Source organism: Haliotis rubra, unplaced genomic scaffold (assembly GCF_003918875.1).
Source record: "Haliotis rubra isolate DU_JTF1 unplaced genomic scaffold, ASM391887v1 Scf169, whole genome shotgun sequence".
Taxonomy (NCBI): Eukaryota; Metazoa; Mollusca; class Gastropoda; order Lepetellida; family Haliotidae; genus Haliotis; species Haliotis rubra.
The window spans coordinates 259,888-284,151 of NW_025765658.1; the positions used below are offsets into that span (position 1 = coordinate 259,888).

General features: G+C 39.0%; 1 protein-coding gene across 1 annotated transcript in view; it reads right to left on the minus strand.

Annotated features, from left to right (window-relative positions):
* LOC124272352 (vascular endothelial growth factor receptor kdr-like) overlaps positions 1 to 24,264 on the minus strand; it is a 462,777-nt gene that overhangs the window by 169,851 nt on the left and 268,662 nt on the right. The window contains exon 15 of the mRNA XM_046707526.1: positions 19,695 to 19,879. Within this exon, the coding sequence (XP_046563482.1) occupies positions 19,695 to 19,879 (185 nt within the window). The remainder of the gene's footprint in view (positions 1 to 19,694; positions 19,880 to 24,264) is intronic.

Here is a 24,264-nt window from a genome sequence, read left to right on the forward strand (position 1 = left end):
GCTTAAACTCATTCACATGCCAGCTCATCGCCTACTGAAGAAAGTGTATAACATGATTGACCACCTAAACGAAATCGGCAAAAATACTTTGGAATTCTTCAATAAAAAACTTATTATGGATTTGGCTTTATGTGGACTTCTCAAACAGTGGGCGTTTGAAACTCCTTCTTGAAGATGGTTGGTACTCATGCTATAGACATGTTTAAACAGGATTGGCATTCAGGTCTTGAGGAAAGCTCAAGATCAGACACATATCACACCATTAAATCCAACTATGAAACTGAGACGTATCTTCACAACATCAAATCTAAATCTATTGGAAACTATCTCATTCCATTTTGACTAGATCTCAGTGAACTGGAGGTCAATGGAGGAAGACACTATAACATCCCAAAAACCCAAAACACACGCTGTAAAATATGTAGCAACGGAGTCGAAGACGAATACCATTTTATGTACTCTGCCCAATCTACGATGAACTCAGAATTAAATATTCACCTACATCTAATTTCATATCCACACATAATTTTAAGAAGCTATTATTTTGCAAAGATCCTTCTACCTAATTTCACATTGCCTTATATACTTAGTTCCAAAAGAAACACGACATTCATGTTTGTTTTTGAAATTTCCATAATTGTCTTATCATCTACAATCATAACGAATGTGCGTGTTAAATGTTCTTTTAAAACAATTTTCGAAATTAAACTTCTAAAACAAGACTTTTAATGTCAGATTAACCGTAACAACCGAATCTAATTATTGAACATTTTTATGGGATAAAACAACAGAAACGCATCACATAAATGCATGACCTGAGGCGTTGTGAATTTAATGATACGACACTTTCTTCAAGAAAAACAAGAGAAAGTACCCTTGAAAAGATGCAACGGCAGTTTCTATTGTGTTCTTTTTCTATATGGTTCAGAGAACAATATGCCACGTCTGACTGATTGAACGCCAAAATCAAACGGATTCGGTGAGAGATCAACCTAGAGATGGCAGGCCACGAGTGACGTCACACAGGCAAGACCGTTACATCGTTATGTCACATCTTAGCAACCGTTTTCTTCCAGCTACTGTTACAGCCCGTCAGACAATTGTAATTCATAACAGAACAATTTCAGGAAACACTGTGGGTCGACGTTTGAGAGCACACCGGCTACACTGTAGGAGACCCTATGTTGGACCGGCACCATCGTCTGCGCCAACATCAGCATTGGAGATATGCACAGTGTCAGAACGTTGTTTTTCTCAGACGAGAGTCGTTTTTGTGTCCACGTTGCAGATTGGAGAGTGAGAGTATGGCGTCGACGAAATGAACGTTTCAGAGACCCATGTGTTCTGGAAAGTGACCGCTGGATTGGGCCATCCCTTATGATGTGGGGTGGAATAAGCTTGGGAAGGCATGTACCACCTGTAATCTTCCAAAACAACGGTCAAGGTGGTGGAAGGGGTGTTACTGCATGATGCTACATTGACGAAGTTTTAAGGCCTGTTGTCATCCCGATCTTTAGACCCAGACCACAGTTGCAGTTCCAACATGATCATGCCCACACCCAAACCGCCATTATCACAGGACAATTCCTGGCCAATCACCACATCCAGAAAATGGTTTGGCCACCTCTTAGTCCTGATTTGAATCCAGTGGAACATCTCTGGGACAGGTTGGACCGACGCCTTTGTCACATAGGTGGCAGTTGGAGAATGCAGTGTTGAATGAGTACAATAACATTCCCAGTGCTTTCATTCGACGTTTGTTCGTGTCCATGGGAAGACGGTGTACTCATGTGACAAACAATAATGGTGGTCATATCAGGTACTGATAACATCGAATATCAGCTTAAGCTTCTAAACGTGTCTAATGCAGTAGGGCTGGGACGGGTAGGAAAAAATGCAATCGAGTACCCGCACGTACTTACCCGAATCGGAATCGAGTACCCGGAAATGTTAGGAATACATAGCTTCTGTCAGCTTTCTGAATATTCAATCACGATTTGACAGAGATTATATAGAAAACCTGAAAGGATCGCAATGAGGCATTGAAACTGATCTTAGGCAATCTGACTTAAGTGTGTTTATAACCAATATAAAGAGTAACACGATTACTTACATTGCTGCTTAAAACACAGAACATTTTTAAAACACTTTTCATTCCCCGCTTTACTGTGACTTGACTACTCACTGCTCATGCACAGATAAATTAACGCCGCTATGATAACCTCCATTAACCGGACAATACCAAAAATACGCGTGTTACGTTAAAATGAAAATGACCAGTTATTCATTCAGCCAGTAGACAGCTACGATCATGTGTGATATTTTAACTGAACCTATAATGGTTTTACATGCAGACTTTATGTAAAGTTATATAGAATAAAATGTGATTGATATATTTACTGCCTGGAGAATTCTATACGAGATATACAGACAGGCAAACTTTAATGCAACTGAGTTGGCAACATAGCATCTATGAAGAGTGGTCATTTTGCTCAGTTGCATGAAAGTTTGCCTATCATATTACAGAGTAGAGACTAATACAGAGCCGTGAATAACTCATTGGCGTTATATGAAATATTTATGGTGATTTAATTTTTATCCTTCCAGAAGATAAATGTCGCATTCAAATGCTTTTGTTTGAATGTAGGGATAAAGAAATGTATCTAAATGCTATATTATCACGTTTAAATTTACAAAACAATTACATGTATTATTAAATCAATATTCCAAAGTTGCATCTAAGCAAACATTGCGTGTCTTCATTGGGATAACTGTATGCGTGTTATTATTTGTTAAACTATAAAATGTATAGAAACTGCAGTGGTATTGTATGTGAGTTACATTGACTTGTGCTTCTATTTCTGATCATCTTTCTTCTTATTGTAATAATAACCAGTCGAACATTGTATTTGCAAATCAGAATGTGCTCTTTCAATACTGGTATACGTTAGTTTAAATATGTTAATTCATTAGTATTAATTGCTTTTCCCAACACACACAATCATTCAATTGCAATCTCTTTAATAGTCAGTGTATTCAGGTTTGGCCTTAAATGTAACAGCTGTGTTTCATGAAATTGAAATAAAATAGAAACTAAAGACAAAATTCAATGTAATCTTAAACACTTTTAATGAACTAACTTGATAAGCAATGAACACAGTTACACAATGTAATGATCGGACACGTTAATGTTTTACGTTGTGTTTTAGTGCAAGATGTTTGTGCATTGAACTTGTACTGCTTCCGCAGTAGATTGGCATGGTACCACAGAGTCGGCATTTGGTTTTCTTGCCATTTGCATCAAGCTCACAATTAGCCCAAATACTCAACTTTGCATGCGCGTCGTCCATATTCCTCTAGGCTAGAGTTACCCACCCTTGTCATTACAGAGTTCTCTCCCTTTCCGGATACTCGATTCCTTGAAATATGACTCGATTCCAGCTGTACCCGACCCGGATTCGAGTACCTGAGTATCCGTCCCAGCCCTATAATGCAGACTCTTCAGGTTGGACACAATGAAACTTTCATCATATTTTAAATCCACTGTCGTTGTTGTCTTTTATCTTTCTTTGGTGCATTCTGTGTAAAGCATATAGTGGCAGGAAGCATGTATACGGGATAACAGTTCATATTTCAAATGGACACGTCGCGTTTCTTTTGGAACTAAGTATATATACACCATGCTTTAATATTACGCCAAAATTCGTTTTGTTAATTGAATTATAATTTTTTTCAACCTATGTATATCCCTATATTGAAATATACATGTAACTATATTGTATATGGGCCTATGGCCTTTCATGCAATAAAGCATTGATTGATTGAACAAGACACAACAGATAATTTGCAAGATGAAAAGGAGATTCTCCAATCAATAGATGATATAGAGAACTTAATGCTTTGAAAGAAAAAAAGCCTTTAGAAAGGATCATTTATAAGATCCAAAGCCAAATCGATAAAACAAGATGAAAAACCCAGCAGATATATATTAAATTTATAAATTTCTGAAATGAATCAACATTGGAAATGAAAATAATGATGGATCAACACTTAAACAGCAAGAGGACCACCTGAAAGAAACTCAATTTTTTTATAGAAAACAATTGAAAACTGCACCCAAAAAGATCTCTACTTGAAAAATATGAAATACTAAAATTAATTGCCACAAGTTTAAAGGGAGAACTAAATTATGAAGAAATTCTTGAAGCTTTAAAAAAATGATAACAGCCCAGGAACTGATGGATTTACATCAGAATTCCTTAAATTCTTTTTGATAAATTCGCTAAACTTCGCTTACAATAATGAAACTTTATAGTTATTTCACTATGACGTTGGCGCTGTGCTGCTGACATCATGGTGTCCCAGGCATCTTCTGGTGTACCAAACTCCTCAAGTACTTCAATGCATTATCAATCTCTGATGAATTGTGTTCAATATTAGCTCAAGTAGTTTCAGTATTAGCTCAAGTAGTTCAACAATGTCTTTTACTTCCTGATATTTGGAGAAGAAGGTTACTTCAAGATGATGAAGATCTTCTTGAGAACGCCAAGGGTAATACATAATTAAACTGTGGAAGTGCTTTTCTGGGGTCTTCTTTAAGGAGTATCAGTGTGTTCTACATATGGCTGGTTTTGTGTGTTTTGTCATATACCCCGCATCCTCCTGGAGCCTGATTTCTCTGGAAGGTACGTCAGTTTAAGCAGAATTGTCATGACTTGATTTTGAATAGCAAACTTTGTAGTTCTGACAAAATTTTCGAAAGCACAAATCCTCTAATGATTCAGGTCTAAAAGCATAAAACTCAACAAAGCCTTTTTGGAATAAAGTTTCGTCATCATCATCTAGCGTGTCAATGACACTGAGCGGCTTCAGCAGATGAGTTCTGTCTCAGTCAAGGTCTGTGGCAACACAGAATACCTGTCTGGAAGATTTTGTGAGCGGCAGTGACAACACTCAGTAGACAGCCTCTTACGCTGAAACTTCTCTTGAATTCAAGAATTATTTTTTAACTGTTGATGAAGGTCAACATCAAAACCTTCATTACTGACCCGTTTCAATGTCACTCCCATCTCATGTTCTGCTTTGGTCATATAAGATGTTATGTACAAGACATATGCATAAGGGTCTGCACCAAACTGGACATCCATGTTGGCTTGCCATGCACACAGTATATGACAGTTGTAGTTGTTTACAACTGTCTGATGGTTCTTTTCTATAAATGAGAGCATTTGAGGTCTTGGATTCTTTCAGAGCGGTCACACAAACCTCTGGTGATACTTGCAACATATGTAAAGGTTCATTTGTTAAGAAGGCACCTGTATCTGGAGTCTTTGACATAAATGTGCACATCAGAATGTTTCTCTTGTTCATTTTGGGTGTGGAAGAAATGTTTGCTCGAGCGCCTGCTGCTGCATCTGTAGATTCTTAACAGATGATAGTTTCTGATCTTTGAGGGCGTGGGAAAGAGAATCTGCATGTCTTTCCAGATTTCTGACATGTCACTGAATGGCAATGACTTTTTTATGTTGAAAGCATTTCCTTCAGTTTTTCATCAATTCCGGGGATGGAGCATAAGACGTACTTATCAATGAAATTAGTCATTTCACGGTCAGTTGATGTCTCAAATGTTGGTGCATTGTCGATCCAAATGGCCATATGAATGTGTGGGGAACCCCTCTGCTGGAATTCCACTCGATATAGGAAGTCCTTTATTAGTCCAAGAGCACTAAAGTAATGTCAGAAATACAAAGAAACTGTATTTTCTCATTTATCTCTACAATTTATGTAGTTGATATGTGAAAGTGTGAAATATCTGTTAAACTAAGTTCGGCCTAACTACAGTCTCAGTGGTAAAGAGATAGGAAACGGAGAAAAAGGACTTTACTGAGGGGAAATTAGTGCAGAAATGAGCAATACGGTTTTTTTCTAAGTCCAAAAAGACTTATTTGGAACAGACCATGGCTGTATGCAAATTAGTGTGCGATGATATTGTATTACAAAGGGCACATTTTAAATGCCCAATTTGAAATTAGACGTAGATTCATTATAAACAATAGCTGACGTAAAAATAATAATTTTTATGCTGAAACTATACTAGGTACATAAAGAAACTGTACATACCAAAATGTAAAATCTAAATTTATCAAACCTGTGTAGACACATAAGGATTTAAACTCAGAGATTAGTGACATGTATCCAACATGCATGCACGTGCCACCTCCGTGACGTCAGTGGGTTCGTCCTTGAGACGTGCATTACGTTGTTGCATGTGCATTCCGGGAAAGAGAAACAGAGCAAATGAATGCCACACAATACTGTCACTTTGGAAAGCTCAACCCCTGACCTTGCGATCGTTCAAAAAATTAAACGGCTATTGAAACGCATAGCATGCCAAGGCTCACGTCTGCACAACATCATGAGGCTATTGGGATGGTTCGTGGGGGGAATGTCTCAACGACAAGTGGCTGCACACTTCCACTGCCACCGGAACACCATTTCTGCACTGGTGAGACGCTACCAGAACACAAATGACGTCATCAATCGATGTCATCGATCGGCCACGTTCTGGACGTCCACGTGAAACAACGCCAAGACAGGACAGATGGATAAGGGTGACCCATCTTCGCCACAGGTTTCAGACTGCAGTGATGACTGCCCGAACCATCCCAGGACTTCGCTGTATCCACCCCAACACAGTTCGACAACGTTTATGTCATCACGGGATCAGACCACGATGTCCCGCCATACGGCCTATCCTGACACAACGTCATCGACAAGCTCGCCGAATGTGGTGCTGAAATCATGTCCGCAGACCCTTGTTTTGGTGGAGAAATGATGTTTTTACAGATGAGTCCAGGTTTAACATTTCCCATAGTGATGGACGTCAACGTGCCTATAACGCGTGGTAGAACGTTATGCACATGCCTGTGTCTTGGAGAGGAATCGCTTTGGTGGTGGTTCCGTGATGATTTGGGGTGGAATAACAGCACGCCAAAGAACTCCTTTGGTGATTGTTCAGGGCAACTTAACTGGGCTACAGGGATCAGATTCTTCGACCTGTGGCAATTCCTTTTCTGCAACGTCATGGCCCAGGGTTAACATTCCAACAGGACAGTGCCCGCCCTCATACGGCAAGGGTTGCTATGGATTTCTTGCAACACCACAACGTTGACTTGCTGCCTTGGCCTGCAAATTCACCGGATCTCTCCCCGATAGAGCATGTTTGGGACGAGATGGGTCGACGTCTACGCCATCTTCCTCATCCGCTAGATAACGTCCTTGACCTTGCAACAGAACTTGAGAGATTCTGGCGTGACATCCCACAAGCCTTCCTTGCACGTTTGATAGGCTCTATGCATCCTCGATGCACTGCTGTTCTCAATGCCGATGGTGAACATACCCGTTATTGAGCTTGTGACATGGTCGTTTGACCTCTGTCCCGCTTGTGGACTCGTGACGTCATTGTGATTGACTTTTCAATTGAATTCTCCCGACTTGTTATGGTCTCATGATCCCTCCATTAAAGTTTATATGTACCTTTGACATTGTTATCTTACTTATGAAATTGGATAATATTTTGACAATGCACATTTTCTTTATGTGGCTAGTATATTAAGGATGTAGCTACCATGCAGTCTCACTGTCACTATAAAAAGAAACAGATAGGAGAGGTCGTCTCAAAAGCAAAACCTGAGGATACAGATATCAGCTAAGAAAAGATAATCCTTTAGGGCAATTATACTGGGGAGGTACACGGCACGTCATAACAATTTACAAATAATATCCAGTCTTGTCGATCATCGGGTGGTCATGCCATCTATATACTACGATGCGTTTCTATGGTTTTCGGGTATCATACTCTTTTACATATCTCAACATAAACTTTATGAAAGAAAGACATGTAAGATGTTAATCAATAGATAAGACATAGTCAACACACATGAAAAAGCACAAAATATCTTTGAGATGACCCCTTGTGCCTGTAGGCAGCATGTGCATTTCATGCCAGGTGAGTCGACGGTCCGTCATCATACCTGGCTGAGCGATCTAATTGCCATCTATAGTCTGATCTATTGTTTTCAGCAGCTATTTGTATTTTTTCTAAGTTTTGCCCGATTTTACGAGTAAACCATTCTCTTCCCACAGAGGTTACTCCTGTCATATCTTCCTACGTAACCTCTGTTCTAATACGGCCATATTTCCCGGTTCTCGTAAAATCCCCTAGTGGCAAAAGATCGCAACACGAATTATCTCCCTTCTTTCTATCCAATCAGAACACGTGTTACATCGACTTAGATTCAACTTGACTAACACAAGCAAATGTGAGGCCACAAATATCCCGCATCTGCCGGGGACTTGTGTTGATGTTACATACAAGACGTTTAATGGCTAGCTTGTCCGTTGTCAACGAGGGCGATGGAGACGCCACTGATCCGCCTTAACATGACTGAGTTCTGTCTAGAAGAAACGTTTGCACATCGCGCAGGGGAAGAGGTTTAGTTTTCTCGAAGTATACGGAAATTACCGAGGCCTTGCGAATGATCACTATTGAAACAACGTCGCTGATTGCACAACTAAATCTGATTACCTCCAATCACGAGTCTTGAACGCTCACACGATGAAAGGGCCGTATTAGAACAGAGGTTACGTAGGAAGATATGATAGGAGTAACCTCTGTGGGAAGAGAATGCGAGTAAACATGCTTTTCTGGATATCGTATTACGTATCCCACTGAACGCCCAGTTAGGTCGATGTGGGTTATTTCGACATATGCTATTTGCAATTGTGTAAATGTTAGGGATACAGAGTAACAACCTAAAAACAGTCTTTTTCTATTTCCAACAGTACTTTAGGACTGTCTCAATGGTGTAGTGGTTAGAGTGTCTGCCCAGACAGCAGAAGGTCATGAGTTCGATCCCCGGCTGCGTCATACCAAAAGATGTTAAAATATGGTACTTGTTGGTCTCGGCCTGGCACTCGGCATTAATGGGAACAACAAGGTCTGGTCAGCTCGGAGTCAGTATAATGTGTCTGAGTGGGGTATTCATGTTTAAATATCAGACCATTATCTGATCACTTTCTCTCTGGATGTAGATAAGCCTCCGCACCCAAAGAAAGTCAAGCAGTGTCGGAACTTAAAAGCCATTGATAAAACTGCATTCAGTGTTGACTTATCAAATAGCATTCTTGTGCAATGTCCTCCCCCGGATCTAAATGAACTGTCAGGACTGTTTAACTCTACACTTCTGGGTGTATTGGACAAACACGCACCTCTGAAAAACAGGCGAGTAACGGACAGGCCTGTGACACCATGGACTATGACGCCAGATGTGTTAGAGGCTAAATGCAGTAGACGTCATGCTGAGTGTGCCTGGAGATCTTCTCTCCTGGAAGTACACAGGCAGATCTACTGTGCTGCCAGGACTGACTGACTGACTGAGTTTAGTTTTACGCCGTTTTTAGCAATATTCCAGCAACATCATGGCGGGGAACACCAGAAATGGGCTTCACACATTGTACACATGTGGGGATTTGAACTCGGGTCTTCGGCGTGACGAGCCAACGCTTTAACCATTAGGCTACCCCACCGCCCCTGTGCTGCCAGGAACAGGGTCACCTTGGAGATAAGGCGTGCTAAACAAGCATCCCTGAACAGCAGAATCAGGGAATCGATGTTCGATCCTCGGTCACGCCATCAACTTATGTCCCGCCTTCTTGGTAAAGACTCATCCCGACCTCCCATCTTGTCCCATCCTCCTGATAAGCTGCCAGACGTCTTTCAGAATTTCTTCACAAATAAAATAGCCAAAATCCATGATTCAATAGTAGGATCTGGTAACATGTCACATTTTGGCGACAGTGACTCCAGACATGATCCTGAAGTTTCCAGAGTGTCCCCATAATGTCGAGACTCAAGTGACAATGACGAGCATACTCTCACACATTTCAGACCTTTCAGTGATGCTGAAGTACGCATGTTGATCAGGATATCAAGCCCCACATCTTGTGCTCTTGACCCTTTGCCTACATCTGTACTTTTAGATCATCTTAATGTTCTTCTCCCAGTACTCACCAGAATCATCAACACAAGTCTTGAACTTGGTGAAATGCCCGCTGTTTTCAAAACTGCGCTAGTGAAGCCTCATTTGAAGAAGCCAAACCTTGACTGCAATGTACTTGGCAATTACAGACCTGTATCCAACCTCTCGTATGTTTCAAAACTCACTGAGCGAGCAGTGAATGTGAGGATGTCAGAACATCTCCAGCAACATGACTTGTATGACCATCTTCAGTCAGCCTATCGTGCTCACCACTCCACTGAGACTGCTCTTGCTAAAGTCCTAAATGATCTACGACTTGGTTTGGACAACAGCAAAATTGGCATCTTAACACTCCTTGATTTAAGTTCGGCTTTTGATACAATTGATCATGACATGTTCATTCATTGTCTCAGGTGTGATTTTTACATTGATGGCACCGCTCTCTGTTGGTTTAAGTCCTACCTAACGTCCCGCCGTCAGACTGTGCTCATAGACGGACACCACTCTGCCCCAGTCCATCTCAAACATGGTGTACCACAGGGATCGGTCCTGGGGCCGGTCCTTTTCACTTTGTATGTAAAGGAGTTTGGAAATGTTATTGCAGAAAACAACATAAATTGTCATCAATATGCAGATGATGCACAGCTATACAAGTGTTTTCCTGCAGACCAAGAACAGTCATGTAGCGCACTAACAGACATGAGTCAATGCTGTGATGATGTTAAATCCTGGATGACCCACAACAAACTTAAGCTCAACAGCAACAAGACAGAGTGTATTCTCCTTGGTCCAGAGAAACGGAGGTCCAAGTGTGGAGTCAGTTCACTTCAATTTGACAATTCACATATCTACTTTGCTGATCAAGTCAAAGACCTGGGCGTGTTCCTAGATTCAATCTTGTCACTTGATTCTCATGTATCTCATCTTGTCAAAACCTGTTTCATGTCACTCCGCAACATTGGATATATTCGCCAATATCTTACAGTTGAATCCGCCAAGACTCTTGTCTTGTCACTTGTAATGAGTAAACTTGACTACTGTAACTGTTTACTGGCCGGTGCATCAAAGACCCAGATAGCCAAGCTGCAGAGAGTGCAGAACGTAGCCGCCCGCATCGTGACTCGCTCTGGAAAATATGAACACATTACTCCTATACTGTACACTCTCCACTGGCTTCCAGTCGAGTTCAGGATCCAGTTTAAACTCTTATGCCTTGTTTTCCGCTGTCTCACTGGAACTGCACCTTGTTATCTATCCAATCTTCTAACCGTGTACACGCCTTCCCGATCTCTCCGTTCACAGGAAAAGAACTTGCATGTTGTTCCCAAAGTAAAGACTGATGTATGGAAAGAGGTCCTTTGTCCATGCAGGATCTATAGCCTGGAACAGTCACCCCCCAGAGCCTCAGAGACTGTTGTGACTTTAATTATTTTAGATCCAATCTAAAAACACATATGTTTAAGATAACCTTTGAACTGTAGCTCTTTACCATTAATCTATTCTTTATCTTGTGCGCTTTGAGCATGCTTTAGCATGGATATATACGCGTAACAAATATGCTATTATTATTATAAATACAGCAAGGTATCTAAGTAAGCTAGCACTATAAAACCTGCTCAAGTCTGGGCTAGTACAAGCAGCCACACATACACACGCATGCAAGTCGTCGTATGAGCAAAATATTCTTAAGTACGATGTTAATCCCTATTTCACCTCACCTCACCAAGAGCACCACGATTCATAAAGGAGTTATAAACAAGTTCACTTTGTGATGAAAGTGGCATGCAGCAGTGACAGGGTTACGTCATAGCCAACCACATCTATCTTGCCATGATAAGTTCTTCACATCATCAGGTGATAATTTCACATTGTATTGCATTGCAATCACACTTATGGTATCTGGCCAATTTAGATCTGCAGCTGAAAATGTGAGAAACCAAATAAAAGGTCCCAACTGTCTAATCATGGCCATGAGATCATACATAATATCCTTACAATAATCTGGTGAGCCTCTGATATTCTGAAGATATTGATAACCTTGATCTGTATTAATTATCTCTCCAAGTTTGGTTTTGTCTTTCAACAACCCTGCTGAAACAGTGCTATCAGATTCACATTTTGCTTTACACAGGTCTATGTTATTACAGTCATGCACCTTTTTAAACTCGGTCACATACTGAACATAGGAGAGATATTCTGTGTAGAGACCTTGTTCTATTTATTGGAAAGTCAGCACTGAAAATATTTTCGAAGTGGAAGGTTTACTGGTCTGTTGATGCTAAATCCAAATTTACCTGTGGGAAACAGATGGGGAAAGTGAGCACTTCATTATTGCGATCAAGCATGATTCCAACAAGTATTCTACCATCCCTTGGTACTATGCTAAATACTTCATTGCCACTAGCAAAAACATCATTTTGCATTAGGCAAGTGTCCAGAGGTACCCTGTCCTCTTTAGCCAGTGGAGGTATCGACGATTATTCATCATCTGAGTTATCACTGATGGGATCTGCACATGATGAGTCTTCAGAAGTTGATTGTACAGATGTCAGGGAAGCAGAGCTACTGCTACTCAGTAAAACAAAGGAAAAATAACTCAATGACACAGAGTCTTTGTCTCTGGAGTGTATCTGGGGTTCTTTCAGTGTTCAGATGCACACATTCATCTTGAACAGATGTTATGTTATGGAGAAAACACTTCCCCTCGGTTTTGGTAGAGAATGTAAAACTGATGGAGGAGGGAAATGCCGAGGGACTTTAGCCTTTCCAGCGATTTTATTTGGAAGCCAGATAACTTGAAAGTAAAACCTGGTCCCTGGTTTCCTCACAGAATCTCTTTTCCTCTGTTGTTCTTTTACTGAGTCACTGAAGGACGTGAAGCTTGCTTCCTCACAGAATTTGTTTTCCTCCGTTGCTGCTTTTCAGTGTCACTATTTGTTTCTCGTGAAATTTTCTTTCTTGTAGAATCTGCTTTGCGTTATTGTTCTTTTTTCGTCTGTGAAGAGAGAAAATAATTGTTTGTTCATCCTATCTTTAAGAATGAATGAAGTATCAAAAACTTTGTAAAATTCCATTTCATGGAATTATGAATTGTTATTACATACTAACATAATATACCACAGTATATTCCCTACAAAAGAAAAATGTCACTCAGTTTTTTACACTTTTATCGCTGATTAATTAATTATTATTAAGAACATTGTATGGTAGTACTGACATCACAAAATTAAGAATGTGTATGGCAGTGTAGATCTTGTAAGGCTAAAGCATTTTTGATGATGAATATTTCTGAGGCTGTTTTTCTATGGTTGTAGACAAAGCAAAATTGCAGCATGAATACGAAAAGTGATGTAATCCATTAATCAGAGTTCCCTGATCATAATAATCTTTTGCAACATTAAAATGGTCTTTAAGTCTTGCTGACACCAGGTCTATAAGTCATATGGGGGCCTCCCCATTAAGGATCTGTCTAATGGCAACTCCAGAATAGATTTGATCATGAGGAATAAGATTGTCTTTCACTTTGTTTCCTCTGCTGGTCCTTCTGACGCTAAAGTCTGGGTGTTTTTTGTTGTCAGGCATTATTCCCAATCAGCAGGGCCCGATTTCTCGAAACAAACTTAAGTTTTTACTCAAATTTCAAACTGAGTTTGACAATTTTAAACAGCTAAGTTTCTAACTCAGTCACATTTCTAAAACCAAAAAGACAAAATAACTCATGTAACCTATCTACCTAACTCAAATTGTCTACTAAGTTTAAAATTTATATCCATTTCAATTTATTCTGGGAAAAGTATTTTCCTGCTTTTGCTCAAATTTGAGTGAAAACTAACTTAAGTCAAAATTCAGACTTAAGTTTGCTTCGAAAAATCGGGGCCAGATCACCAGATTACCTGGGAATGAAACATTGTTTATTAGTGCCCTCACCATAAGCCAGTTCATTGCCTATGGCTACTTTATGCCCTGAGTTTTGAATCACAAACTCTTCAAAATTGAATAAATGAAAATACATGTTTGCTCATAAAATGGTATCTCTATTACAGAATAATAAGAAGATACAAAACAATAAGACAAAAGTTTCCTGTGGATTCACACGTCTTTTTTTACATTGGTGCTACCTTTCCATGTTGATACTTAGATATTGTTAAAGAATGCTGTTTTACCAATGGCGAGTGAATGAGTAATTATGGGGCTTAACCCCATAAATACCCATCCAAAATAGAGGGCAGATCCGGATGATTTATCTACAAAGTGAGAGACAAACAGTGGAATTTTGAAGGACTCAATTTGTCTTACCTCATCCCTTTGACCAAATCCGAAAAGGTAGCCCTAAAAGGAGCACTAGGCTTCCGCAGACTTAAGTACCATCAGCGAAATGTAGCACTTATATAAACATAGGCGTGCAAAAATCTTAAGCAGCTATTTCTTAAGAGGTACTTAAGTCCCCAAAACATTTAAAGTAAATTTGAACTTACCAGATTCTTTAAACGTAGTATTATTGTGATTTAATTTATAAATAAATTCGACTACAATCGCCAGCAGCTGAAGGGATGACATAAATCCAGCTTGGGTCCATGTAAGTCCCCATGGTCCCTGGTATGGTGATCCACCTTCAGTTGTTGGTGATCAATAGCCCATTTTACACTGCATTGTCCAAAAATAATTTTCTACTTTTAAAGATATATGCTGGCTAGTTTTGTGATAATCTAGTAATTTTACTGTCCTTCGTTGGAAGCGTTTTATATATTATATGTATGTATTATGAATTTAGAACTAGTTTTGGCCACAATATGGCTGAAATATTGCCGATGTGACTTTAAATCTTATCACACTCACTCACTATTTCTTAAGAAGGGTGAAATTTCAAGATTTAGCAAAACTGAAAACCAAGGCATAAAGTGGCCATAATTAATGAGATGTATTGACTTGTGGTGATAAAATTATTGCGATGAAAGGTGTTTTCAAGCAAAAAAAATGCTGGAAAGATTAAAATGAATATAGTGAAAGCACACACATGAGAGAAATGAAACAGATAAAATACTGCAACAATATGCAAGCAGACACATAGCTTTGGTATGAGTTAATCATTTGGATGATAGTCTTGCATAATAAGAAATTAGATAATAGATTATGGCTCCCATACATGCAAGAAAGTAAAAGAAATGCATGTAGGGTTAACTAAACAATATTAAATGTTGGCATACGCAGTTGGCCAATCTATAAACAGCAAATGGAAAGGCAAATGAACTAGTCAAGGTCTGACCTGTGAGTCTTGCTTAAGAAAATGTAGTGCACAACTGACAAGGTGATGTTTACAATGCTCTTAGTATTCACTGTGTTGTGCAATGAAGAACAATAAAACTACAATAATGTGTTCTTTCCCCAACACATATGAAAATGTTACAAACTACCAGTATTTTTCCACATATTTTAGTTGTAATTCTGGTGAATATAGAAGTGACAATACACCCATGTGTCGCTAAACAAATTTATCATAATGCAAAAAAATGCATGAATCAAAATGAAAAAAACCAACATGTCCTGTGTTGTAGGTTAAACATACCAATAATCATTTGAAACAAAGTTCACTCATTGGATTCATCTGCGAGTGATTCACATTTGGAAGCACTGCTCAGAGAAGCCTTGAAGGCTGTTTGACAGTGTTTAGCTCCTGTTTGGAGTACTGCTCTAGGGATTGCTCCTTGGACTGGCATCTTCTTTAGATGATGTCCTTCATTTTGTACTGGGTTTTCTTGCTATCCATTATCTGAACTGTTCCAAGTGTTGTGTTTTTGTGTGTATGTATGCTACAGTGAAAGCTGTTTAATCCAGCATCGATTGGTACTGCGAAAATGTGTCAGTTTCGACTAAAATAGTGCCAGATTGCACAAGGCGCCGGATTTCACAGCTGCTGGTTTAGACAGCTTCTATCGGCATTGTATTTGTCTTCCTGTGATCATGATCACCACAAAAGTGCTGGATGTAGTGTTGGTTAGTTGAATAAGGAATAGTGTGTCAAAGGTAAGAAGTGTATATTATGCCGATGGAAACTCTATTACGTGATAACTATAATCTTGATAATACTGCTTTGTGCTGAGTAGGAACAATAATTGTCCCAATCATAACATAAAAGCTTGGACTGTGTTCCAATCTGGGTAGGAAATCGGGCACAAAACATCATTATCATATTGCCATTGCTTATACAGCACAAATGACAACAATAGTAGACATAATAGAATGTATTAGCAAAAGCAATATGGTGACCCTTTAGCCATGGGAGATGAATACATGCAATGAGCAGAAGCTGTTAGATTTCTATCCTGATTTACAAAGTTCCCACACCACAAGCAAAGTGCAAGACTTTGAAGGTTAAAAAGGTGACACAAATTCAATGAAATACGTACCACCTCCAGAGCTGTCAACCCCTAAAGATGGTTTGGAGTGAGACTGAAAAAAATAAGCCGGGGTCCAGGGACCTCAGGTCCCTGGTCATGTCGAGGGGCGAACCCCCCGCCACCGAAAATGAAGTTTAGTGATTTTCAGGGGCATTTGGAGCCTTCTGGTGGCATTATTTTTACACTAAAAGATGCATGCTAATTAATAATAATAAGCCGAATCATTCGCATAAACATCGTTTTAGTACTTCGTTCATTCAGGCGTTCTTTCAATGTTCAACTTTACGCAAAAACGAACGAAAATGCGTATTAATTTTTAAATTATTTTTGGCTACCAGATATGCGTGAGATTATTATTTGGAGGCGTGAGAGCGTGACATTTGTCAATAAAGCATGAGACTCACGCCAAATGCGTGAGAGTTGACAGGTATGCATCTCCCACGTTACTGGTGTTTACTGCTGGGAAGTAGATCACCAGGAACACCATGAAACTGAAAGAAACTTAATCTCCATGTTTTCTTAAATTTAATAAATAAATTGCTAATATAGAAACGGGATCATTCACACCTTTATTTGCATGTATGCAATGAAGAAATTAACTATTTAGAATCAATTAGAACTATATTTGTACATATGACATGAAGAAAACAACCAAAGTAGATACAGAAAATAAATCACATCTTGATGACATGAAGGAAATAGCTAATCTAGATACAGAGACTAAATTACATATTGGTACTTATTACCCACGCGGTCAACGTATGGGTAGTTGCATACTAATCTCGTACGTCACACGAGTGTCGTATCGCATCGCGTTGACCTGTGTCGTAACGACTTGACCTGAGATTCTAACTATTTGATTGGATAACCAATGACCTCTCAAATAGGTCACATTCTGACAACTATTTTTTCATTCATAACAAACACGTGAATTCAATCATTCTACAACTTAAATGCATTGTGGCAATGTAAACAATGCGAACGTTGCTGTGTCGCTGTTTAATTGTAAGTCGAACTGAGACATTATATCCGTCGAAAAACATAAATGCAATGTTTCCACCAGTGATGTTAGCCGAATGAAGCAACTGCAAACCAAGAAACGGGGTGCTACGGAGTAGTTTACTGTAGGAGGCTGTCCGAGTCGATGACAACTGACATGCATCGTGACGTCGGTTACCAAGGCAGTGACGTCATTTCAGTGTGACGTCATGCAAATATTGTACTACAGTACAAAACTCTTCCGCAACCTCTTTATGAAACCGGTTTCGGTTTGAAACCAAAAAATAACAAAAATACGCTATTTTGTCAATTTAATGCTTGTAAGACGTGGGTAATAAATAAAATACCACACTCGGTCTCATTACATACGAATTATACGAAACTCGTGACCTTCCTATGTTATCTGACCTTGCTTTCGCTCGGTCAGATACCATAGGAAGGACACTTGTTTCATATAATTCGTATGTAGTGAGACCTCCTGTAGTATTCTCTATATATGACATGAAGAAAGACCGTGAAAAGTTAACATCACATTTTGAATAATTAAACTTCGCAAAAAAATAGCAAAAGGCACATCATTTTTATGATAAACTTGTGTACTAAACACATTTGGCACCAAGTCATGTTTCTATGGAAACATCAAAAAATGAAATTCTGATAAACTTCCTAGTAGTAAAAGGCACATCTGTTGGTCATAATTAACTTGTGTGTTAAGTTTGGTAAACCAAGCATGTATAGTTTCGGTGATATTATCTGGACAAGATAACCATCAAACACATTTTGCACTTAAGCCATGTTTCCATGGAAAAAGCAAAAATACAATTCTGATAAACATCTTAATAGCAAAAGGCACATCTATGGGTACTGATTAACATGTGTATGAAGTTTGGTGAACCCAGCATGTAAACTTTAGGAGACTAACACATAATATTATCTATTTTCCTTTAGTTTCCAAGGAAAGTTTAGAGAGAACCATATCAAAATAGGTGTGGGGTATATATACACCAGCGGGTAAGTCACACGTCAGACATCAGAAAACATCCATATGAGACAATGTCTGGATTCTGAATCAAAAAGAGGTTATGTCAAGTATGTCATCACTAAATATTTGTATTGACATAAAGATAAAACACACACACACACACACACACACACACACTCACTCACTCACAAACTGTTAATGTCTGAAAACTTAAACATGCCTAAGAATATATTCTGAATTTAGTGCTTGACATATTTCATCCAACAAAAATTGTTAAGGAATTGTCAAGTCTGTTCTTTTATGATTCTGATATTTGGAAAAGCAGTAAAAAGAATGCAGCCATCTTAAAAGGGGCTGCTAAAATGACTTTTAGCTGGACATAGGGATGTCCGTTACATGATTTCATGTAGTATAGACATCAGGCTACCGGTATTTGAAAACCATAATGGAAATTAGTCTCTGAATTTGTGAGTCAAACATAAAAATCAGGGGTCTGGTTGGAAGGTGTTTAGAAATTAGATCGATGTTAGACCGAATTGAGTAGGCCCGAATTGAGTAGTCTCTGCGTGTTCAGTTTCAAATGAAATTTATCTCCATTCTACCATAACCGATTTAAAATCGAACTTCTTCGTTCCGCGGAAGACACTGAGTAATCCAGCATGGGACAAGAGGCGAATTCAACTCGTCTGTGAAGAGAGTGGTAGGTGGTGTTGTCTTTTTTTAACATTGCAATATAAAAAAATATTCTGTCCGAAGAAAACAAACTACTCTTTATTCAATGCAATAATGTAACACCTAAGAGCTTCGTTTTTATGAGCCCATCTTCACACGACCAAAACCAGCCTATTGTTTTGTGTGCCGTGTTACTGAACCTCACTGGCAACACTTCCATGGAATCGTCTGACCTACTTAATTTTCTTGGAAGTAGTTGTTGACAGTTACACAACAGTTTGAAATGGCAGACAAGCCAATGTTTACATTTTGCGAAAGGTTGAAATTTGAATTGACACTGGAGAAAGTACTTTACTGACTGTCGGGAGTTAACATACCTACGGCTTCTGCTAATGATAATGCCCTGAAAAAACAGCGTTACCCAAATAGTGTAGGGATGCATTCATCGGTTTTCAAATTGCGACCGTATATGCTGATTATACGGTCGGAAATTTATAGCATTGACCAATCAGAACTTGTGTTTCATACTAAGTTGAATTAGAATGTTCGTTGATTTGGTTGCAAATCTCATAACTCATAATTTGGAAGTCTCATATTTCAGTTTACCTTTTCCCTGTAGTTTCTCAAATAATTCCGTAGGTCTCCAAGCAGGCAAAAATCCATAACAAGACAGATACGACTGCCAGTTGTACAGCAGCCTATCATGCTGACTACATTCTGGTGAAATCCAAACTGTTTCATGACCTCAATTTCAAGGAAAAGGCTGCGTCTCTCATCCTCAGTTGCATGATCTAAAACAAAAAATATGTCAGGCAATGTTGAATTATAGAATGTTGAACAGTTTATAATGTTGTGACAGTGTATGAAATAAGCCAAAATCCCAGCAAGTCATTAGGGCTGGTAACTTCAAAATGTTACCAGCCCAAAATGGATTTAAGCAGACCAGACCATCCAAAGAAAATAGCTAATTTGTTTCGCTACAATGATTAATTTAATGAACCTGGGACACATGTTCACTGTCTAACAGTCTATTCACAACAGTCATTTTTGAATAATGAATTTTAAGATATGGTGAATTCATGAGACATGTTATGTAAAACTTTTACCAGACCATCGTGCTGGCTAGCTGTAAATTTAGACCTGTTTCAGTCATTTTGTGAAATGAATAAGATGTCGCCAGTCTTTGTCTTGTTATCACCCATCCACACTACCAGCATGTCTTTTATGTCGCCATTTGCCCTTTCAACTGATCCCTGCCTTTGGGGATGGCGTGGCTTACCATGTACCCGTGCTAGTTCTGGCCAGACGTGTGGAATATCTTTAATAACATGAGACGTGTACTCTGATCCATTATCAGATTGGAGGATCACTAGGGCACCTATCGTCAAGAAAATGTCAACTAAATGTAACGCTACTTCAGCAGCCCTTTCAGCTGTCAGTGGTCTCAATAGACAAAACTTAGTTAAGTTATCCTGATATACCATTATCCAGCGAAATGGCTGACCCTCTTAGTCATTTCACGAAATGACTGATTTCACAATCTGACTGTAACAGACCGTCCGTCAGAAATTTAGCCTGTCTCAGGCGGTCGGATGGGCCTTATTTCATACACTGCAAGTTGTGATCATATATGTAGATAAACAAAATACAGTCGAATCCCGATGAGTCGAATCGCTGGGGACCAAGTAATAAATTCGACTTATCGATGTATTCGAGACATAAGTATGTCTATGAGGGTAGAAAAAAAGATGATCCAGTCCTAATTTCTCCGCCTAAGCATTTGTTTATCTAATGATTTCCATATCACTAATAGGGGCACCTTATCAGTTCCAGTCTGATAAACACAGACAGTGATTTCCGTAAAATCACTAATCTGACTTTTGAACTCACCCGTCAATGGCGGAAAGGTATGAGCCGCGCTGGTTTGTTAATTGGATCCGTTAGCTACACCAATCAACTTCTCATTGACTGACTTCGGCTTATGTATACAAGATTGCTGTTGTTTGAATCTCATGGGACCAAATTTCCTTCTCGAGTCATCGTGTGTATTTATGAGACGAATTTGTGTAACCGGTATTCAAATGATGACAACTATAACAGGGAATAGTCGGGACCGACAGGTACTTCGAGTTATGCATAAAATTCGAGACACCGGCATTCGACTCATCGGGATTTGACTGTATAATCACATTTAGTATTTCAAGTGATGTGTGCACTGGTTTGATAGTGTCAGCCCAGAGACACATCATGCCACAGTGGATCGATCAACCTCTCCGACACACTACTGACCAGACCTGGTTTAATCCTCTTAGCTCATTAAGGCCGAGAGATGCATATATGGGGCAAATTAATCAGCTCCTCACAGCAAGTGACGTGTTTATGGGGCAGGTAATTAGCAGTTTCTCACAGCGAGAGCCACATACAGTCGTCAACAGAAAGCACCTCTTATTCAGCGAGAGACGCACATGTGTGTTGTACTTTTAAAAATCGCACTGTACCTATTTAGAAGTATTTAAAGTGTTTAGATAACAATTGCTAATCATTATCATAGGCTTGTACAGCGTTTAGCAAATGAACGAATGTCGGCGAGAAAGGGGATTATGATGATTTTACAGAGGTAAGTGCCTGGTACTCTTCCTTGGGAATGGATACTAAAATACTTTGTATGCACCTTGATTGAATTAGATGTAATGGTTTAGAGGTTACTAAAAATTATATTTCCTTCAACTACCTAATAAATAGGAAACAATATACGAAATTTCAAGGACATACAAAGAATTCAAACACAATAGAATAGTTTGAATTTACTTTTTAGGCATCATTACGTTGTCATGTTTCATATACTGAAGTAATTATACATTCAAGCTCGAATAGATTAAACATAATTGAACTTACTAATTTGAAGTTTACTGAATTGTAACTAGTTGTTTTCCATAATCTAAAGTTCGTAATGTTACCTAAGCGAACATAAAGTGATAAGTCACGCCTTTGCATCGAATACATATATACATGTCAATGTTATTACAACAATGAAATGTTTTACTATGTTTGTTACAAAAGACAGTAAGTTGGTAATTCAAAACATTGTCACACATGGACAGAAGTAATATCATAAGTTATTACATGTAAACCATACAAAGGTATTTCAAGCATTTTTGTTCAAGCTGTTGAAAGTTTCATGTTGATTTGAATTGTCAGTTTTCTATGCAATTTACATGGGCATTGTGTAAAACATTTGTATTTGATCTGTGTAATTATCAAATCCGGTGCAATTATCACGTGTATCAATCAACTCAGTCTCTATTGATCCATCGTCAACAAGAAGACAAAGTCATCAATATCCCCCGCAATGGCAAAATACTCTTCATGATTATGTCTATAAGTTATGATTATGTCAAATATTTAGGTGTGTATATAGAAAAGTGGAAGGAGAGTATTGAAAGGTTTTTAAAGTTCTGCTCCAGAAGCAGCACTATCACCAATTTCAGGCTAAGTCAAACTTGTTGCCATGGAAATGCCAAAAATATTTTATTCAGAATTCCAAAACTACCAAAAGGCACCAGTACACCACCAGACCAATCTATGTGCCAGGTTTGGTGAAGAAACATTGAACGGTTTTAGAGTTCTGCTCCGGAAAAGAGCACAACCACCAATTTCAGGCTTAGTCAAACTTGTTGCCATGGAAATGCCAAAAATATTTTATTCAGAATTCCAAAACTACCAAAAGGCACCAGTACACCACCAGACCAATCTATGTGCCAGGTTTGGTGAAGAAACATTGAACGGTTTTAGAGTTCTTCTCCGGAAAAGAGCACAACCACCAATTTCAGGCTTAGTCAAACTTGTTGCCATGGAAACGCCAAAAATATTTTATTCAGAATTCCAAAACTACCAAAAGGCGCAGGTACACCACCAGATCTATCTATGTGCCAAGTTTGGTAAAGAAATAGTGAACAGTTTTAGAGTTCAGCTCCGGAAAAGAGCACTTCCACAATGTCAGGCTAAGTCAAACTTGTTGCCATGGAAACGCCAAAAATATTTAATTCAGAATTCCAAAACTACCAAAAGGCACCATTACACCACCAGATCTATCTATGTGCCAAGTTTGGTGAAGAAATAGTGTAAGTGCCAGTTATAGCATCTGTTTGACACTGACAGCAGTAAGCTATAATTAGAAACAAGTGTATGGGTCATGTGACAGTCATGTGACAGCGAGATGAGGCGAGGCGAGCCACGGGCAGTGGTGAGAGAGAGGTCGGCCGAAGCAGAAACCATGCTAGCGTTGTTCAGGCATAGGGCTACACGGTTTTCAACCGTATTACAGCGTAATTGAAAGGTTTGCATTGTAAATATGAGTTGTAACTGTAATGGGCCTGAATAAAGAAGTGGAACAACGTCCTGCGTTTGTGGAACCTACAAATAGTGAACAGTTTTAGAGTTCAGCTCCGGAAAAGAGCACTACCACAATTTCAGGCTAAGTCAAACTTGTTGCCATGGAAACGCCAAAAATATTTAATTCAGAATTCCAAAACTACCAAAAGGCACCATTACACCACCAGATCCATGTATGTGCCAAGTTTGGTGAAGAAATATTGAACAGTTTTAGAGTTCTGCTCCGGAAAAGATAAATGTGCACGGATGGACGGAGTCCATTTTAATACCCCGCGCAAAACGGATGCGCTGTTATATCATTGGACATCTTGCTTTATGGAGTCCCGCCCCTCTCTGTGATGTTTATACATGCATGCACATCTGTAATCTTATGAACCTCGTTTGCATTCAGTAAAGATATAGGCACGCCCACCTTCATAAATATTGGGGGGGGGGGTGTCATATACACTATAATAATTCAGTATAGTGTCACCTCATGAATTCTGTAATGCGTGTACTCTAGTTTGGATGGTTTATGCCCGGACTGTCGACAACAAGAAATAATCCGTCCAAAATACTTGTCGACAGGGAAAAGGGAGGTGATGTTCTACATGAGTGACTTCACTCCCAGTGTTCTCAAATTAACAAACTAATTAAAACAGAGTGTGATATATATAGTAGACAATATATTTATTCAGTCAATATAACAACATGCATCATATGTCACATAATATAGCATATTTGTTCATATATTTCATATATATCAGGGGTAGCATGTGTCCTTGGTATTCAGCATGGATCGAGT